The 20,670-nt window shown below is 48.9% G+C and overlaps 2 protein-coding genes across 2 annotated transcripts; both read right to left on the bottom strand.

The window, feature by feature from the left end:
• Positions 1-374: 374 nt before the first annotated feature.
• Positions 375-9,230, bottom strand: LOC143834222 (uncharacterized). The gene is made up of 5 exons (XM_077330852.1): positions 8,670-9,230; positions 7,721-7,847; positions 7,070-7,183; positions 6,247-6,534; positions 375-5,059 (listed from the first exon to the last, which is right to left on the bottom strand). Exons 1-5 carry the CDS (start codon positions 8,913-8,915, stop codon positions 3,207-3,209), a joined length of 2,628 nt encoding a protein of 875 aa, XP_077186967.1. The 5' UTR covers positions 8,916-9,230; the 3' UTR covers positions 375-3,206.
• A 145-nt stretch (positions 9,231-9,375) lies between these two features.
• LOC143834227 (uncharacterized) lies at positions 9,376-20,223 on the bottom strand. Its single transcript, XM_077330869.1, is given in 6 exon segments — positions 9,376-12,097; positions 12,100-13,658; positions 15,204-15,497; positions 15,860-15,986; positions 19,399-19,524; positions 20,058-20,223. Coding segments are annotated over 5 exon segments (2,376 nt in total). The 5' UTR covers positions 19,507-19,524; positions 20,058-20,223; the 3' UTR covers positions 9,376-11,809.
• Positions 20,224-20,670: the final 447 nt, after the last annotated feature.

Below are 20,670 nucleotides of genomic sequence, written 5' to 3'. Positions count from 1 at the left end.
CTGTGCGTGCGCACCCTTCTCCCTCTATGGATGTTGTGCTGCTGCCTCAGAGCAACGCGGCTCCCCCTCTGAAGGTTTGCTTGCTTCATTTATAACCCCACCACCCGTGGCTTACCGTTTTCTTCCCTCCTCCATTTTGTCTGCACCACAACCCTGTGAGGTAGGCTAACCTGAGATTGTTGGATGGCCCCTGGGTCAGCTAAACAACCATCTATGGCAGAGTGGGGATTCAAACTCTCCTCACATTTGCTCTCCGTATCAGTGGGGGAACTTCGTACGGTTCCCAGCTCTGGGTTGAGAAATACCTGGGAATTTGAGAGGGGCTTTGGGAATTCCAAAGGTGAACTAATCTCTTTCATCTGGTGATCAATTGTAATACCAAGAGACTCCGACCACCTGGTGTTTAACAAACAGATGACCTCTCTGTGGCAGGACAGAAACAAAACATTTGAGTTGAGGCACCTAAATAAGCTCCAATAAATATAATTGTTTAGTCAAAACAATGTCTGAAAACCGCACTGGCAAGGTGGTTTTTCGATGGACTTCCTCAGCAGCCAATATCGGTATTAAATTTATAACATGTACATTATGTCAAATACACACAAAATCAAAAGGATAAAATTACATTCCGGAATTACATTTAGAAGTAACCTTTCAAAAGCTACAAACCAGAATTTCATTGAGAAGACATTTTGTGCATCACACTTTCAGTCAAGAGTAAAACAATATAAATTGTATCAAGAGAGACTTACCCCAAAAGTAATGCAATTCCAGAATAAGATACAATGCTGTGGTATGAAATCTCTTGTGGGGAACCTGGTTTACTAATACAACATTGTCTATGAAGTGACTTTTTGTCTACCCAAATTGCCAGTACTGATCATAGTTAGATATACTATTTAAGTTAACCATGCAATTAACAACAAAAATGTAAAGAAGAAATAGCATATCTTTTTATTCTATTTTATTTATTGTATTTCTATACCGCCCTCCCCAAAGGCTCATATATATATCTTATAAAAACACTGAGTAATCTAATGTGGCATTCAAACCTCCAGGAGTTTGGGTCCCTAAATGATATATGTAGAAACCTTCGCTTTGTAAAAGTTTGTGTTGTATGTCTATATTCTGAAAGTCCCTAGGTACTATCTGTAGTAAGGCAAAAAACTGAAAATCTTGTTCAGTATGTTGTGTTTCAAGGAAGCGATTGATCAGAGGGGCCACTTTAGCATGATTTCGAATATGAGATTTATGCTCCAGTATTCTAGTCTTAAGGCAGTGGTTCTAAACCTTCCTAATGCTGTGACACTTTAATACAGTTCCTCATGTTGTGGTGACTGCCAACCATAAAAGTATGCAAGTGTTCTTTCACAGAAATTAAAGTGATACTGACCAATGGTGTGAAGATCCATTGTTTATGATTGTATATAAATTGTTTATAAATTGTATATAAATTATTTATAAATTGTATATAAATTGGCGGGAGCCTTCCGGAGGAGCGGCAACAGTGGCAGTGCCCCCTCCCTGCACGGCCAAGCTGCTTGCCCTACCATGACCCCTGTGAAAGAGTCCCAAAGGGGTCCCGACCCCTAGGATGAGAACCACTGTCTTAAGGGATCGAGTCAAAATTCCCTCTTAGAGGAAACCATTTAATCCCATATTGTATTCCTAGAATTACAATTGACAAAATAATTTACAAAACCTGAAATCCATTAGGAGCCTTGAAATGTTGCACTCCTAGCATTTGATGACACACAAGACAACTGCCACACCTATGATTCCCTTGAGGAAGTTTTAGAGTGTTTCTTGATCTCTGGAAAAAAAAAGCACGAGATCTTCTAAAGCCTGTCAGAGGGAATTTTTTGAATCCCAGTAATTTGGCCACTATATGCCAGTGTCTCCTAACAATACAAAAAATACGATAAGCAAACTTTAAATATCCCAATGATATTATATATTATACTCCAGGGGGTTAGACCGCAGAGTATGTGAAGCAACAGAGACCTTATAAAATAATACTGTGATGGGCACAAGCCAGGGTGGGCCCATAGTAATTAATAAAAGAACATCAGCCCTGTGGTGGGGGGAAAACAGAGTTATGGACAGCTCAACTTCAGCAGACTCTTCAACCATAATCACTTAGGAACTTACAGTAAAAACTGTCTTTCAGCTTTTTTTTTCCCCAAAGGATTTTTTTTTATTTTAATACTCCTTAGAGGTGCCTCTCCCCTCACTCTGCATCCAGCTTTCCTTAGCTCTGACCTTCAGAGGCTCTCTGTAGCAACAATGCCTTATGTCATGTCCCTGCTTAAGGGGGGGGGGGATGAGGCCCAAAGGTTGCAATAGCCTGATCTCCTTTAGCATCCTTTTACATTGTTTATCTGTTGCTGATTCTGCTGCTGATGCTGCCTTCTCCTTAATAAAGACTGCCTTAGATTTTGCCAGCACTTAGGACTCCTGTGTACCTATCTTGAGGGATATTTGGAACTGCACTCCAGGGTCATGACAATAACTTCATTACTATGTGTTTTAGTCTCTCCCGTCAGTGTCTTCCCCATGTGCAGCCCCTTTGCTTTCGTCACAGATTTTGTCCCACAGGTTACACAATGAAAAGGCTTCTCCTCTGTAGAGCCTCTTCTTGGATTTTTTTTACATCCTTTTATATAAGCACTCTTCCTATTGCAGGGAGGAATTGGGAGAATTCATGTTGGGAGAATTCGAAATGCTATGTTTTGTCCGTTCGCCTTACCTAACAGGTTCTCAGTTGGTCAGTGAGGGCCTCTGCTCCTCCGTCCTTGTGTGTCTGAGGTTACTGTTACCGTTACAAAAAGAAGTGTGAGGTGAACAAAGGTTATCTCAGGCAGAACCTGTCAGCTGTACAAGAATTGTTCTTCATGTTTAATATAAGTAAATGTGTGCAACAGTTACTCAAAAAAACCCGCATGATTATTTCAAGAAAAGAGTAACTGCTCAAGAGAAAAACAAGCTGATCGCAACCCATTCAGCAACCCTGCCTCAAAACAAAACTTCACTGCTTCCTCTGCTGGGGATTCTGTGAAGTCTAAACATTAGTGCAGATTTATTCTCATATTGAACAAGCATGCTGGTTTAAGTCACAAATCCAGCCCAAAATTCAATTTATAAACACCTCTCATGTTGGAAAGGGCCAGTCTTTTGGGAACCTTCCCCCTCATTGCAGCATTTAACTATGCAGTGTGGATTTTATGGTGACGTATGAGGCTCGAACTATAAATATAGCTTTTGCCACAATCCTTACACTTAAACGACTTCTCTCTAGTGTGTCTTCTTTCATGTACCTGTAAATTTGACCTGAAATGGAACCGTTTCCCACAATCCTGACACTGGTGTGGCTTCTCTCCTATGTGGCGCCGTTGATGATGCTGCAGAGTGCGCTTTTCAGCAAAGCTTTTCCCACACGTCGGGCATTTATACGGAGTGTCGCCCGAGTGGATCTTCTGATGTCTCCGCAAGCGTAAAGGATTGCTGAAGCTTCTCCCACACTCTGGACACTCGTGGGATTCCTTTCCAGGGTGGAATTTCTCGTGCTCAGAGAGATTCGATTTCTGCCTGAATCTCTTCCCACAAAGGGAGCATTTGTATGGTTTCTCTCCTGTGTGGACTCTCATGTGTTGAATGAGGCTTGATTTCTCACTGAAGCTCCTCTTGCACTCTGAGCAGGAGTATGGCTTCTCCCCTGTGTGGGTTCTCTCGTGTCGAATAAGTGGATGCTTGGTTATAAATCTTTTCCCACATTCCAGACAGTCGTACAGTTTTTCTTTGTGGATTTTCTCATGTTGAGTAAGGTTACCTTTTCTTTTAAACCGTTTCCCACATTGCTGGCAGTTGTACAGCCTCTCTTGGTGGACTTTCAAATGTTGTATGAATGTGCGTTTGGTTGTAAATCCTTTATCACATTCTGGACAGGTGTACAGGCTCTCTCCTGTGTGTGCAGTTTTATGACGCTGAAGGGCTGAACTTTGGCTGAAACTCTCCCCACAAAAGGCACACTGAAACTGGTGCATTCTCCGCTCATGCTGAATATGGGTAGACTTGTAACGGAATTGTTTCCCACAAACTAGACACTCGTACGGCTTGTCCTCTCGGTGGGTTCTCTTATGGTTTACAAAGGCCGAGGTGTTCCCAAAGCTTTTTCCACACTCTGGGCACTGATACGGTTTCTCACCAGTATGAATTCTCCCGTGCACTCTGAGGTCCGTTTTGTTTCTGAAGCTTTTCCCACAGTCTGAACACTTATGCGGTTTCTCTTCTCCATGGATTTTCTTGTGCCTGATTAAGTTTGCCAGACAATTGAAGCTCCTCCCACAGTCTGAGCATTGATACGGTTTGTCTCCCGTGTGGATTCGCTCATGAACAGCAAGCTGCTCTTTCAGTCGGAAGCACTTCCCACACTGTGAGCATTTGAACGGTTTCACTTCCGTGTGCGTCTTCTTGTGCCTGACAAGGTGTGCGTTGTTATTGAAACTTTTCCCACACTCGGGACATGGATACAGTTTCTCTCCTGTGTGGACCATTTTGTGACGTTTGAGGCCTGGAGCAGCTTTGAAACTTTTCCCACAATCTGCACACTTGTAGGGTCTTTCTTCCGTATGGAACCCCTCATGCCTGAAAAGGTTTGAGGTAGAGCTGAAACGTTTCCCACAGACTGTGCATGCATACGGTTTCACCCCTATGTGAATTCGCATGTGTATAATGAGTAGACCCCGGTGCTGGAACGTTCCCCCACACTCTGAGCATTGCAGTGGTTTTGCCACCACATGGGTTGTCTTGCTGCTTTTAAGGGTGGTGTTTCTTGCCAGGTCATTTATAGGTTTGCGTGCCCCATTCATTGGACTCCTCTCTTGCACTCTAGAGAGATCCTCGTGATTTCCCATGAAAGCACTGGCTTTCTTCCCTGGCCCTCTCTGAGTCACACATTGTCTCTCTTCCTCCTGAGCCTGGGAAGTTCCCTCTTTGTGAGTCACCGGTGGTGCATTTTCTGCTTGCAGAGCTTTCTCCTTCTCTTTTACCTGATCAGCACCTATTGCAGAGAAAAGTAAGTAAGAACATAGTCACATTTCTTACCTTCAGAAGCTAGGAGCTAGGGACGAAATTTGAATATCCCAAGCAGGGAACCCCCAAGAACTTCCTGGGGTCACTTCCCTTCCCCCTGTCACTTCCATTCTCTTTATTCCCCTTTCCCACACCCAAGCAGCCCCCATATCTTATTCCTTTTCCTTGCTTTCTTCTCTCCTTCCCAGTGTTTAGCTAATATTTCTTTTATCTTCTCTCTCAGTCTTGGGCTTTATTCTTTACTTCATTTATACTCTACCTTTCTCCCCAATGGTGACCCAAATCAACTTACCTCATTCGCCTCTCCATCATTTGAACTTAAACGTTTCTAGATCCTTTTATAACACTCTACCCACAACATACACTCTAGGCCAGGGATTCCCAGCCAGGGGTCACTTCCAGGGGTCCTCGAAGCCTAAATCTTTTTTTTCAGGGGCTTTTCTAAGGCCAAAAGGTTGAAAGAGGCTGCTCCAGGCTATCCCTCCTTCCCTCACCCAAAGTTCAACTGAGTTCTAAAAGTTTTGTGCTAACAAATTGCTGAGTTGAGTTGTGTGGAGGGCACTGGCAGGCCTGCCAACGTCACACAAGTTTTGCGGACAAAAGTTCGGCCTGACATTACATCATATCCACTTCAACAGCTGGACCACTTCCACACCAGGATGATATTCTGTGGTAGTCCCATGTGAGTGAAATGCCTCAAGGAACTGCAGATGAGGCAACCAACCTGTGCCCGAGCAATTGAAAATGGGGGGAGGCCTCATGGGATCTACCCCCTCCCCTAAGTAATAAAACCATGCATGAAACAAGCTATAGATCACAGAGAAGGCTTTGGCATGCTAATTTTCTACATGCGAGAAGCTTCTTTTCTGAGACGAATATTCCATTCCGGGAGGCCCCACCTGTAACCAGAGGTGGGAGAGTCCAGGCACAGCTTTACCACCATTTCTAGTGCTTGGCGAGGAATAAATCTATTAGAGAAGTTTCAAGGCATGCACCGATACAGTTTCTCTCCCCTTTGGGGACTGCCCACAAATACGGTCAGGAATTATTGCAGAGGTTCATTCACAGTTTGAGGACGCAAATGTTTCTGTTACTCTAGCAGTTCACCCACTATCTGATGTCCCACCCCTGTGCCCAAGAGCTCTTCCCCCTTACCATTTTTGGAGGAGGACTCTTGTCTTTGTGCTATGCCTGCCTCTGGTCTCCCTTTCCTGTGACTTCTCCTGTGGTCTGATATTTCACTGAACTCCCCAGTTTTCTCCTTGTGAGGAGAGGTTTTAGCCCTCTTATGAGTGTCCTTTCCTGGAGGTCTCTCTGGTCTATGGGGGACTCCAGAGTCTTCTCCTCTTTTCTGATATCTGGAAAGACTCTTCCGGCCTCTGCGCAATAAGTTTTTCTTGCCTTTATTGGGTGGGTGAAGCTTCTCATTCAGTTGGCCACCAGCTGCTGGAATAAAGAGGAAGATTAAGAAAGGATCCTGCCTTCTGCCAGAAAGGGAGAATCTGATGAGGACAACACCCAACTTCTTTTATTTAGAGGACAGGAAGTCCGTCTTTTCAGTAATGTAGACCAACAAGGCAGGGCAAATTGTTGGTTGTAGCAAGTGACATTAAGGTGCAACAAATCTATTTCATTGGAATACTAAATGTGCAAGCCACTCTTCTCCTGCATGTTTATTATGGAAGATCTCCAGGTCCTACTTCGAGACTGGGAACCTCACTGACAGGAAAATGCTAGGCTCTGTATTAGGGACAAAGTACACAAGCTTAAAATCAAATTTTGAAAGTGTAAGATGCTATCTTCATCAAAAGGCTGGCTTAATTATCAGACTAAACCTGGCCTACAGACTAAACCTGGCCTACAAGAGACTTCATGGGTAGACTGGGTTTGAACTAGATTAAGCCTCCAACCCCAGGTGTGGGGGGTAGGGTTGGGCCACCCCAACATTGGTAAGAGAAGCCTCAACTGGACTCTTTACCTGAGCTGTAGTCTGGAGGCATCTCCCTCAGTGCAGTCCCCGGTGGATCAGGCAGCCAAAGCACCTCCCCTCCTTCCAAGCGGCAGATCAAGTCTGGTTTTGCAACTGGGTATCCTGCATTTGTGCCGGGGAAGAAAACAGAGGGAGGGTAAGGACCACTTTTGTCTATCTGCCACCTGCCAGGGGACACATTGGGGAAGCCAGAGATTTTCATCCTTCCGTCAAAGAGATAAAAGAATTGCAGATACTGTTGTGTGGACAGAAGTGGTGGACCGAGAGAATGCTTGGAAACATCACTCTGTTGGCATCACTTCAGCCTGGGCAAACCTCTTCAGCTTGCAACAGATGTGACCTGGATGTTCCCTGGAATTGCCACTCATCTCCAGATTACAGAGATCAGATCCCCTGGAGAAAATGGCTGTTTTGGAGGGTGGACCTTCCAGCATTGTGCCCAATTGAGGTCCCTGTCCCACCCAAGCTTCACCCCCATCCATTCACCCAATCTCCCCCCAGTGGCCAGGGGGGACTGGGTAAATTTTTTTCTCTGTCAGCATCCACCGCCTGTTAATGAGAAGACGGGAAAAGCAAAGGAGATTGTCTAAGCTCAGTGAAGTCAAGAGGCTGAGGGAGTAGGTAGGCTGGGGAACTTACCCAGGGAGGCCAGGGAGTTGTAGTTTTCCTGCATGACCTCCTTATAGAGGGCTCTTTGCTCTGGATCCAGCAGGGCCCACTCGCCCTCTGTGAAATACACGGCCACATCTTCAAAGGTCACGGGGGCCTGAGAACAGAATAATTCTTCAATGTGGACCCTCATATCATTTCACAAAACCACCACACCAGTCAATTAGTCTTGAGCTGTCTGAAGAATCAGAATCACACAGAGCTGGAAGGGCCGTCCAGTCCCCCATTTTCTTAGGGAATGAAAAATCACCCACTCCAGGCAGGTGCTCTTCCAATCTCCTCTTAGAAACTTCCAAGGAAGGAGACCCCACCACCACCCGAGGCAGCCTAGTCCAGCTACAAACAGCCCTCACCCTCAGAAGAGGCTTTCTAAGATTTAGGTGCAGCCAAAAGACACTGGTAAGTCTAGGGACTTCTACGTTTTGGAGAAATAAGGCTAAGGGGGAGGACCTGACAGGTTTTGAAAATTACACATGGGGTGGAGAAAAGCGATTTAGAGATTTTTTTCCCCCTCCTCCCTTAATACCAGATCTTGGGGGGACCCAATGCAGCTGAGTGGTAGTGCCTCGATGACAGAAAAGCCAACCCACACTTGTTCAGATGAGGAGGAACTGAGTTGCAGGGTCCAGACTACTGGTCTGACTGAGCAGGGCGCCTCTGATGGGCTTGGGCGGGCAGCAACTGTGACTGAGGAGCAGGGACGGCCGCAGTCCTCCCAGGCCTCTCCTGGCAGCCAGTCCGGGGAAGCTCCCTGTGCAGCGGAGCAGACCCCGGAGGCACCGCCGAGGCCCCTGTGGCTTCCTTGGGGCTTCACTGCACCGCCACCCCCCCGCCGGACCCCGCGCCCCGCGCCCGCCCACAGATCCCAGCGAGGAGCCCGGCGGGGAAGGGCCCGGGGCGGGTGGGGAGAAGCACCTACCGGGCGGCGAGGCATGGCGGCGGCTGCAGCGGCTTCCGCGTCCCGCTTTGCCCGGGGCTGCAGGCGACCCCCGGCCGGCTCCTTTGCTGGGGCTCCAGGAGGCGTCCCCAAAGCTGCGCCTCGCCGGACGGCTTCCCTGTCCCCTCCTCCCGGCGTCGCAAAGCTGGTTGCCCGGGGAGGCGGCCGACTGGCTCCGGAGCGGCGGGAGAGGAGAGCAGGGGGAGCGGCCTCCGCATCGCCCCGCATTGCAAGACACTCCGCCGTGCAAACAAAGGGGAAGGCAATGGGGGGGGGGGGAGGGGAGGATGCCCCTCATGCACGAGGGCTTGGGCCAAGGGAGAGTCCCGGGGCGCTCTCAGGCCCCCCCAGTTCAATTCAGGGTCGAAGCTTCCCTGTGCGCGCGCACCCTTCTCCCTCTATGGATGTTGTGCTGCTACTTCAGAGCAACGCGGCTGACTGTTCTGAGCTGACATCTATAAGTGTGCATCCACCCTTTGCTTGAAGACTGCCAGTGAGGGGGAGCTCACCACCTCCTTAGGCAGCCTATTCCACTGCTGAACTACTCTCACTGTGAACAATTTTTTTCCTGATATCTAGCCTATATCGTTGCAGTTTAAACCCAGTACTGCACGTCCTTTTCTCTGCAGCCACCGGGAACAGCTTCCTGGGAATATGGCAGATAAATTGGAAGATGAACAGAACTCAGTATTTTCTGCATTAAGCATTTTATTAGGAATTTTAAAATACCATCAAAAACAAAAGGGAAAAAGGAAAAGAGATACAAAGATTCCCAGTCTTACCTATGACCGTTATAAGATATTAGTATCTATTACACTGTTATTTATTTATTTAGATTTTTTATACCACCCATTCTTTACAGCTCTGGGTGGTTTACATGGAACATTATGTAACTTTACATATAACATTATAATAATCTATAACATTATATAAGTTTCAAAACATCACAACAATCAAGTAACAATTCACAACACAACAGAAATAACAATAACCCTGGGAAAATCAAATTGCTCAGTCATGGAAGGGTGTCTGAGGAGGGGCCCAGCAGATGTTCTGAGTTGGTCAGCCTCAAGCGAATGCCTGGTGGAGGAGCTTCCTTTTGCAGGCCCTGTGGAACTGTGGAAGTTCGGGCAGGGCTCTGATCTCCTTGGGGAACTTGTTCAACCACGTGGGGGCCTGGGCCAAAAAGGCTCTGGCCCTTCTTGAGGTCCAACGTGCTTCTTTGGGGCCAGAGATTGGCAGCCAGTTGGAGGTGGCGGAGCGCGAGACTCTTTTAGGGGTATAGGCAGGGAAGCGGTCTCTCAAGTACACCAGGCCCAAACCTCATATGGCCTTAAAAGTGGTTACCAAAACTTTAAGCTTAATCCAGAATTCAACTGGGAGCCAGTAGAGTTGTTGGAGTATCGGCCAGATATCGGATCTCCATGATGATTTGGTGAGGATCCTGGCTGCAGCATTCTGCACCAGTTGTAGTTTCCGGATCAAGGATAAGGGTAGGCCTGTGTAGAGCGAGTTGCAGAAGTCCAGTCTAGAGGTGACCATCGCATGGATCACTGTGGCTAGGTGCTCTGGGTCCAGGTAGGGCGCTAGTAGCTTGGTTTGGCAGAGGTGGAAAAATGACAGCCGTGCTACCTTTGTGACCTGGGCTTCCATTGTAAGGGAGGGCACATAAAGAACCCTTTAAACCACCTTTCCCCTACCATATTTTTCCCTTCCTCAAATCCATAAACGATCATTTTATGTTTATTCGAATCCCACAAAAGGCCTAAAGAAGATTTTTCATTGGTTCTTCAAGCCACTTCCACAGTCCAATAATTCAGTCAAGACGTCATGAGTGCCCTGATATCGGTCTCCAAGGCAACAGAACATTTAGGTGTTAGTCAGAATCCCAGGAAATTTGTCTTCTTTGACAGAATATTTTAGTATTCTTTGTGTGAAATAAATATATTTTTAGGAACAACATTTATCTCAAGTGCCACTATTAAGACCAAGTCTTATTCTTGTTATATTATACCCAGAATAAAAGTGAGTTGGTCATAACAGTGCACCTAGATTCTCTGTGTTTGGCTGCTTCAGACCACATGGCTACCCAGCTGAAAATCTGTTCCACATAATATATTTCTGGTAAGGCCTTGGAGGAGCGTGGTCTCATGGCTTAAGTGCCACTCAGCGCTTAACACCCACTCAGGGCGGCTGTCCCACCCCTGAGTGCCTCCTCCTCCAACCTGCTTGCCTGTCTGTCCAGCAGCCAGCCAATTGCCTTCTGTCTCCCACCCCTGACCACCCCTTCCTCCTTCTACTTCCCTCTGAGGCTCAGAGGCTGCAGACCTGTACTGCATGAGAGCTGCCCCTGCTGGTGAGTTCCGTAACAGCTGCCTGTAGCCTTTCCAAGTCCTGGGAGGAGTGGGAAGCTGTCTGCAGAGTTCTTCACCCACCCACCCACCCCCCGATCTAGCGCCTGTCATATTCCTGAATGCAATGGGCTTGGCCCCTAATATAGGTGTAATATTCTGTTCTGAGGATTACGCATGGAGTATGTAGAGCAGCTAAAACCCTATAACAGGCTTTCTCAACCAAGGTTTTGTGAAAATGTGGGTATGACCATATATGGTCCTGTTGATCTACCCCCCCCCCTGCCATGCCCAATTATGGACCTGGACAGAGTGGGAAAAGGAGGGGCCCCAGGTGGGCATGTCCACAGCTCTGCTTCCCAACCACATTCTGCAAAATTGCACCTCTTCTGGGGTTTCTCAAAGCCTGAAGAATGTTTCAGGGGTTTCTCAATGGTAGAAAAAGTTGAGAAAGGCTGCCCTATAAGATAACACCACAATGGGCATAGAGCAAAACAAGCTGGGGTGGGCCCACAGGAATTAGGAAGAGAATTATCAGCCACCCTGTTGTGGGCGGGGGACTAAAATTGAGGAAAGCTGGACTTTTCAACCCACAATTGCCATAGCAAAAATTCTCTTTCAGGCTTTTTATTTAGTGCTTTCCTTATTCTTCGGATGTGCTTTCTCTACCAACGTCTTCCCACAGGGTACACAATGAAAAGATTTCTCCAGTGTGTGGCATCTCTCACAAGGGAGACGGTCAGTCCTCTTTTGGGAAACTTTCCCCTCATTTCAGCATTTAGATGATTTCTCTCCTGTGTGGATCTTATGGTGATAAATGAGGTTCGCACTGGTAATAAAGGTTTTGCCGCACTCCATACATTTAAACGGTTTCTCTCCAGTATGTATTCTTTCATGTATCTTCAAGGCTACCCTGACCCGGAACCATTTCCCACAATCCAGGCACTGGTATGGTTTCTCTCCCGTGTGGATTCTTTGATGCTGCAGCTGGTAGAACTTTGTGGTAAAGTTTTTCCCGCACTCTAGGCATTTATACTTAGAGTCGCTTCCATGGATTTTTTCTGATGCTTCTGCAAGCGCAAAGGATTGCTGAAGCTTCTCCCGCACTCTGGACACTCGTGGGATTCCTTTCCTGGATGGAATTTCTCGTGCTGAGAGAGATGTGATTTCTGCCAGAATCCCTTCCCGCAGAGGGAGCACTTGTATGGTTTCTCCCCTGTGTGGATTCTCATGTGCTGAATGAGGTTAGATTTTTCACTGAAGCTCCTCCCGCACCCCGAGCAAGGAAATGGTTTCGCTCCTGTGTGGATTTTCTCATGTCGAATAAGTTTGTGCTTTGTTATGAATCCTTTCCCACATTCCAGACAGTTGTATAGCTTCTCCTTGTGGATTTTCTTGTGTTGAGTAAATTTACGCTTTGTTGTAAATCCTTTCCCACATTCTAGGCACTTGAACGGGTTCTCTCCTGTGTGCTTAACAATTTTATGATGTTGAAGGGCTAAACTTTGGCTGAAGCTTTCCCCACAATCGGAGCACTGATACCGATGCATTCTCTTCTCATGTCGAGTATGGGATATCTTACAACGGAAATGTTTCCCACATTCCAGGCACTGGTATGGCTTGTCCACTTGGTGGGTCCTCTTATGGCTTACAAAGGCCGAGGTGTTCCCAAAGCTTTTTCCACACTCTGGGCACTGATATGGTTTCTCACCAGTGTGAATTCTCCGGTGCACTCGAAGGTCTCCTTCGTTTCTGAAGCTTTTCCCACAGTCTGAACACTTAACTGGTTTCTCTCCTCCATGGATTTTCTTGTGCCTATTAAAGTTTGACAGGCAGTTGAAGCTCCTCCCACAGTCTGAGCATTTAAACGGTTTCTCTCCCGTGTGGATTCTCTCATGAGTAGCAACGTGCTCTTTCACTCTGAAGCCCTTCCCACACTGCGAGCATTTGAAGGGCTTCACTTGAGTGTGTGTCTTCTTGTGTCTAGCAAGGTGCCCTTTGGTACCGAATCTTTTCCCACACTCTCGACATGGATAGGGCTTGTCTCCAGTGTGGACCCTTTCATGGCATTTGAGGCTTCGAGCAGTTTTGAAACATTTCCCACAGTCAGAACATTCATAGGGTCTTTCTTCCGTGTGCCCCCTCTCGTGCTCGAAAAGGTTTGACGTGGAGCTGAAACTTTTCCCACAGACTGAGCAGGCATATGGCTTCACTCCTTTGTGAATTCGGGTGTGAATAACAAGTGGACCACGGTGTTGGAAGGTTCTCCCGCACTCTGAGCACTGGAAAGGTTTTGCTGCTGCCTGGTTTCTCTTGCTCGTGTTAAGGCTGGAGTTTCTTGAATGACCTTTGAGAGGCTTGCGTGACCCATCCATCTGATTCCTCTCTCGCACTTTAGCTTTGGAGAGGTCCTTGTGGCTTCCCACGAAAGGACTGGCTCCCTTCTCAGAATGCTTCTGTGGGTCGCTCTCTGGCCCTCCCTGAGTCACGCACTGACTCCCTTCCCCCTGATCCTGGGAAGTTCCCTCCTTGATCCATTTCAGTGCTGTCCCTTTTGGGGTCACTGGTGGTGCATTTTCTGCTTGCAGAGATTTCTCTTTCTCTTCTGCCTGCTCAGCATCTGTTGGAGAGAAAAGTCAGTAAGAACATAGGCCTTTCTTCCCTTCAGAAGGAGGGAGTTAGGGACTGAATCCGGGCATCATAAGGACTTCTAGAGGTCACTTCCCTTCCCCCTGTACCCCCATCTCCTTTATTTCCTCTTTCTCTTTTCCAAGCAGTCCCTCTTCCCTTTCCTGGCTTCTTCTCTCCTTTCCATTTATCAACTAACCTTTCTTTGATCTGCTCCTTGTCCTTGTCTTTATTCTTTACTTCATTTATACTCTGCCTTCTTCCACAATGGTGACCCAAATCAATGTACCTCATTCTCCTCTCCAACATTTTGAACCTAAGACTTTCCAGATAATAGTCTAATCACGACATACGAACTTGGCTTTCTGTCCTTCCCTTCCTCAGAGTCCAATGGATGCATGGCCTCCGCTGCCAGCTGGACCAAAGCGGGTCTGAGCTGTTTGTGCTACCAGACCTCACAGCAATGTTTGACACACATGAGGTACTAGCTCACCGCCTTGCCAACACCCAGATACGGGGGACAGCCCTCCAACGGCTGATCTCCTTTCTCCACGGTGGCAGACAGAAGGTAGCAATTGGAGAAGAACAATCAAGCCACCCCCCACCCACCACCACAGAGTGCGGTCCTCCCTCCAGTCTTATTTTACATCTTTATGCGCCCACTTGCCCAGCTGGTGCAGAAGTCCAGGCTGGGATGTCATCAATAGGCATATAACACCCAGCTCTTCCTCCTGATGGATAGCTGCCCTGATTCTCCCCCAAAAGCCTTAGCCAGATGGTTGGAAGCAGTGATAAACTCTGCTTTAGCTTTTCCCCAGCACTTTTTCTCTGAATATTTGATGTATTTTTAACCTCTAAGCCTAACAGAACTGTGGATGATTACCTGTGGCCAAACAATTCAAACGGGGCTTGCAGGATCCCTCCCTCCCTAAATAAATAGCTCTCCCTTCTGCAAAACAACTATTTCCCCCCTTACCAGCTTGGTATAGTGGTTAGGAATGCAAACTTCTAATCTGGCGAGGCAGGTTTGAATCTGCACTCCCCCACATGCAACCAGCTGGGTGACCTTGGGCTCACAACACTGAGAAAACTGCTCTGACCGAGCAGGAATAGCAGGGCTCTCTAGCCTCACCCACCTCACTGGGTGCCTGTTGTGAGGAGAGGAAAGGGAAGGCGATTGTAAGCCGCTTTGAGACTTCCTTGGGTAGAGAAAAGTGGCATATAAGAACCAACTCTTCTTCGTCTACCATATTTCGGAGAGTTATCTTGACCCGACACTGTGCCTCTGTCTGATCCCCCATTCCTGTGACATCTCCTTTGGCCTGCCAGTTCATTCTGCTTTAGCTTTTCCTCAACACTTTTTCTCTGGATGTTTCGACGTATTTCTAAGCTTTAAACCTGAAAGAACTGTGGATGAAACAATTACCTGTGGCCAAACAATTCAAACGGGGCTTGCAGGATCCCTCCCTCCCCAAATAAACCGTTCTCACAATATCCATAGCTCCCTCTTCTGCAAAAGAACTGTTTCTCCCCTTACCATAACTCAGAGAGGAATCTTGCCGCTGCACTGTGCACGTCTTTGGTCTCCCATTCCTGTGACTTCTCCTTTGGCCTTCCAGTTCACGAAACCCCCCACTGTCCTCCTTGTGAGGAGAGGCTTTTGCCCTCTTCTTGCCAGGTTGCTTTCCTGGAGGTCTCTCTGGCCCATGGGGGACCCCGGAGTCTTCTCCTCTCTCCTGACGTCTGGAAAGGTTCTTCTGGGCTCTGTGCAAGAGCTTTTCCTTGTCATTATTGGGTGGGTCAGGCTCCTCACTCAGATGGCTACCACCTGCTGGAACAAAGAGGAAGGTTAAGAGAAGCCCCTGCCTTGTGTCAGAAAGGGGGAATCAGATGAGGACAACAGCCTTCATTTATTTGGAGAACTACCGTAGCCCAACAAGGCAGAACAAACCATGGGTGGTAATGAATGCCATCAAGTTACAATATTAAACAATAGTGGGAGATCTACAGTCTCCACCTGGAGGTTGGCAACCCTAGATTCTACATAAGGCAAATTCATAAGTGACAGATTTCCTCTGTCTGCAACCATTACAGGATAGAAGATGGGGAAAGGCAATGAAATTGCCTTGGTCAATTCCACCATAATTCGAGAGAATCCATAGGCCCAGGTAGTAAGTAGGCCCAGCCCCTTACCCAGGGAGGCCACGATGCTGTAGTTTTCCTCCATGACCTCCTTGTAGAGGGCTCTTTGCTTAGGATCCAGCAGGGCCCACTCGCCCTCTGTGAAATGCACGGCCACATCTTCAAAGGTCACGGGGGTCTGACAAAGAGACAATGAGAAAAATCATTCTATCTGACCTTTGTTACCCTCCATAAGCCGTTCTGGTTGTGGCGGGCTCCAAGTATTGCAACAAATCAATAGCACATAGGCATGGGGTGGAGAAGGGGGACAGAGGGAGCTTTTCTGCCTTCCCCCATAATACCAGAAGTTGACAAGGACTGAGAAAAACAAACACTTCTTGAGCCAAGGAGTCATTAAACTGCAGGACGACCCCGGGCCTGCTCTTGCTGTTTGCCTGCCTTTCCAGGGCAACCGGAAACAAGCCCTCTTTTCAACCCCCAAGTTCCCTCCTGGGATACATGAAAGGAATCCCACACAGAAGGGCGCTCCCGAGCACGTGCAGAGCGCATTTCTCTGCCTGGCCGCCCAGGAGAGACCGGCGCATCCCCACCCCGCAGTGAAAGACTTGTGGGGCAGCAGAGAGCACACCGGGGCACCTACCAAGCGACGAGACATGGGTGAGGGGGCGGCGTCCTCCCCGCCCCTCTTTGCAGAAGCGATCCTCCAGGGAAGGAGGCAGGCCCCTTTCCCGCCCCAGCCGCTCCCTGCCTCCGTCTCCCGCCCTGCAGTCGACCCGGAAGCAAGCTGCTCTCCTTCAGTCGCCGGCCACAAGCGCTGCAAGCGAAGCTGCCCTGGGGAAGAGGGGGAGGGGCCGCCCCCACTTGCACCAATCGGAGAGGGGAGCGCGCGCCTCCTCCTCCTCCCCCCCCCCCAATCTTGCCTGCAACTCCCCTGTGCAAACTGCAAGGGGAGCGGGAGAAAGAAAAGGCCCGGGGGTTGGGCGGGGGATGTCCCTCAGGAACGAGCACCAAGGGAGAGTCCGGTGGCGCCTTTCGGACCCACCGAGTTCAATTCGGGACCGAGGCTTGCCAGCCTCCAGGGGGTGGCTGGAGGTCTCCTCGGATTACGACTGGTAAGAGACCAATTCACCCGGAGAAAGGTGGACTGTGAGGCATTCGGGGCCGAGGCTTCAGCGAATGCATGCGCGCGCCTTCCTCTCTGCATGTTGCGCTGGGGCTTCAGACCCGCACGGCTGCCCGCCTGGATCCCTTCATTAAGCGCTTGCTTCAGTCCTAAGAACTCCGCAGGGGTTGTGCGGGGGTGCGGGGTGCGGGCGGGGACTTCTGATTCTGGCCAGCCGGGTTTGAGGTCCTGCTCCTCCCCCACAGGCAGCTGGCTGGGTGACCTCGCACTCACCCCAGCCCTGAGAAAGCTGTTCTCATGGAGCTGTAACCTAAGGGTACTCTCAGCCTCACCTCCCTCACAGGGGGGCTGTTGTGGGGAGAGGGAAGGAGAGGGGATTGTAAGCCCCGTTCAGTCTCCTTCAGGTAAAGAAAAGTTGCATATAAGAACCAACTCTTCTTCTTCAGTAATCTCAGGGCTCTCTCAGCCTCCCCTCCCTCTCAGGGTTTCTGTGGTGGGGAAAGGAAAGGGAAGGTGACTGTGAGCCGCTTTGAGACTTCTGGTAGAAAAAAGCGGCATATGAGAACCTTCTTCTCTGCCAGTTCCCCCCCCACACACACACCCATAAGAAGGCAGGGTGGCCGGCCATTTTCTGTCCTCCTCCGTTTTATCTGCACCACAACTCTGTGAGGTGAGCTAGCCTGAGAAACACAAGGAATCACTTTGTGCCTTTTGCCCCCTGGACACTCCCCCGAGCACAGAATGTCACCAGCATGAGCAGCGTAGAGTTTTAACACAGGCTACAAGGAGAGAAAACGGGATGTCTCAAGAACACAGGCCAAGAGTTCAAACCTGGTATTTCCACACTCAGTTCTTAAGCAAAATATTGTTTCCTTATATCTAGATTGTGAGTATTTTTACTTGACTCCTTATTGCAACCGTTTTAAAAAAAACTCTGTTTTGAACCGCTGTGGGACTCTGATTTTTAAGAGACTTAAACAGTGTCCTGGTTGACTCCTCAGTCAGCTTGCTGACTTCTATGGCAGAGCGGGATTCAAAGACCTGTAACTTGGGCCCCGATTTTGGCAATGTTTTGAATGTGTACTTTCCTGCTCAATAAACAAGGTCAAGAATCTGCTTTTCTGGGCAATTGAAGATCCTCACAGCTAACAAAGTTACACATCACTCTTGGCTCCAGGGCGTCATATATTTTATTTGTTTGTTTATGCATACCGCCCTTCCCTACGGCTCTGGGCGGTTTACATAAAACATTTTGGAACATTTACATAGAATACTATCAAAATCAAAATAACAGCATAACAATAAAAACAACACACCAACTAGAACAACTAGAATAGCACTTCAACAATAACTTTGACACTCCCTCAGCAGGTTCGATCTCTCGGTCTGGGGAGGGACCTGTTTTATACCTGGTTCTGTCTCATTGTTGCACCCCCTCATATCCCACCAATCACATCACAGAGCCACTGGATCTATCCAATCACCTGCCAAACTTGACAAGGCAGGCAACTTCACCAGAAAAACAAAACTGGGAATTCAGAGAACCCGATAGATTATTATTATGTAGCGATTGCCATTAAATAACCACCACGAGGGACCGGGGCAGGGAAAATGGCACTAAAGTGGGGGCTGGATTGGGACAATCCAAAAATTGCTGCCCATGCAGGTGGCACCCCAGCTTTCCTGCCACCTTTCCCAAAACATCACAATCAATCTCAGGAAGGACAGGGGGTGCATGCAAGCACCACACTACCATGCTGTGTGGAAATGGGAAAGGCCTCAGCCTGACACCCTGGAGAGCCGCTGCCAATCTGAATAAACAAAAATGTCTGTGATAGACCGGGGGCCTGAATCTGTAGAAGGCAGCTTTATGTGTGGAAAAAATCATCACAGATTTGGAGTACTTTCAAAAAATGCTTCCTGAGGGAAAATGCAACCATACAACTCACTGGTCATGCAATGCATTGTGACTCTGCAGAGAATCTCTTGAGATTAAGTAACGGTGCTGCAATAACTGGCAGAGCAGGATACGTATCCATGGAGAACATGGGGAATATGGGAGCTAAGAGGGCGAGGCTCCCCACTCAGATAGCCGCCAGCTGCTGGAACACAGAGGAAGGTTAAGAGAAGTCCCTGCCTTGTGTCAGAAAGGGAGAATCTGATGAGGACAACAGCCAACTTCATTTATCTGGAGAACTAGAAGCCCTGCTTTCCACTACCGTAGCCCAACAAGGCAGAACAAACCATGGGTGGTGGCGAGCACCATAAAATTGCAATATTAAACAATAGTGGGAGGTCTCCAGTCTGCACCTGGAGGTTGGGAACCCTAGATTCTATGTATGGCAAATTCCTATGTGACAGTTTTCCTGTGTCAGCAACCATCACCTAAGAGAGGATGGAGGGGGGGATGAAATTGCCTTGGTCAATTCCCCGTAACCCAAGGGAATCCATAGACTGGGACTCTTACCCAGGGAGACCACGATGTTGTAGTTTTCCTGCATGACCTCCTTGTAGAGGGCTCTTTGCTCTGGATCCAGCAGGGCCCACTCGCCCTCTGTGAAATGCACGGCCACATCTTCAAAGGTCACGGGGCCTGACAAAGAGACAATGAGAAAAATCATTCTATCTGACCTTCGTTACCCTCCATAAGCCGTTCTGGTTGTGGCGGGCTCCAAGTCTTGCAACAAATCAATAGCACATAGGCATGGGGTGGAGAAGGGGGATAGAGGGAGCTTTTCCGCCTTCCTCCATAATACCAGAAGGCGACAAGGACTGAGAAAAACAAACTCTTCTTGAGCCAAGGAGTCATTAAACTGCAAGAAGACCCCGGGCCTGATCCAGCAGGGTGCGTTTTATGTAGCGCAGGAAGCAGGAATGAGGAGGAGGGGCTGCTGGAGAATTCGAAGTCCTTTCTTGGACAACTAGTGAAGGGAGCCTTCCCATCCAGAGGCAGCAAAAACCTCTGAAACTCATCGCCAAGAGTTCTCCCCCTGGCCGCCCAGGAGAGACCGACGCACCCCCCCAACCCCAACCCCAACCCCAACCCCAACCCGCCCGCCCGCCCGCCTTGGGAGAGTTGTGGGGCGGGACAGGGCACCCTTGCAGAGAGCCTAGCGAGGCACCTACCGAGCGACGAGGGATGGTTTGGGGGGGGGGGGCGTCGTCGTCCTCCCTGTCCTTCTTTGCACAAGCGATCCTCCAGGGCAGCAAGCAGCAGGCAGCCGCTCCCTGGCTCGCCCTCCCACCCTGCAGGCGGCCCCGAAGCGCGCCGCTCTCGTCCCGTCGCTGCAAGAAGCGCTGCAAAGCGAAGCAGCCGGCCCACTCCGGAGCCCCGGGGAAGAGGGGGAGGGGCCGGCTCCACGTGCACCAATCGGAGAGGGCAGCGCGCGCCTCCCCCCCCGCCCCCATCTTGCTTGCAAACCCCCTGCGCAAACTGGAAAAGGAGCGGGAGAAAGAAAAGGGCCGGGGGATGGTCGGGGGATGTCCCTCATAAAGCATTACTTGGACCAAGGGGGAGTCCGGAGGCTTCAGAGGGGGCTGGATTGGGGTGGTCAAAAAATTCCTGCCTATGCTGGTGGCACCCCAGCTTTCCTGCCACCTTTCCCAAAGCATCACAATAAATCAGAGGAAGGACAGGACGTACATGGAAGCACCACACTCCCATGCTGCGTGGAAATGGGAAAGAAACCAGCTGCCCAACAGCATCACACACCAAACAGGGAGCAGATGCAGAAGAGAC

Source organism: Paroedura picta, chromosome 3 (assembly GCF_049243985.1).
Source record: "Paroedura picta isolate Pp20150507F chromosome 3, Ppicta_v3.0, whole genome shotgun sequence".
Classification (NCBI taxonomy): Eukaryota; Metazoa; Chordata; class Lepidosauria; order Squamata; family Gekkonidae; genus Paroedura; species Paroedura picta.
Note: the sequence above shows the minus strand (reverse complement) of the source record. Positions and strands in the feature narration are given on the sequence as shown.

Coding starts and splice junctions, on each gene's coding strand:
- LOC143834222 (XM_077330852.1), bottom strand. CDS start 8,915: ATGCGGGGCGATGCGGAGGCCGCTCCCCCTGCTCTCCTCTCCCGCCGC. Junction 7,184..7,720: donor CAACTCCCTGGCCTCCCTGG/GTAAGTTCCCCA, acceptor GCACAAATGCAG/GATACCCAGTTGCAAAACCA. Junction 5,060..6,246: donor AGAGTCCTCCTCCAAAAATG/GTAAGGGGGAAG, acceptor TCTCTGCAATAG/GTGCTGATCAGGTAAAAGAG.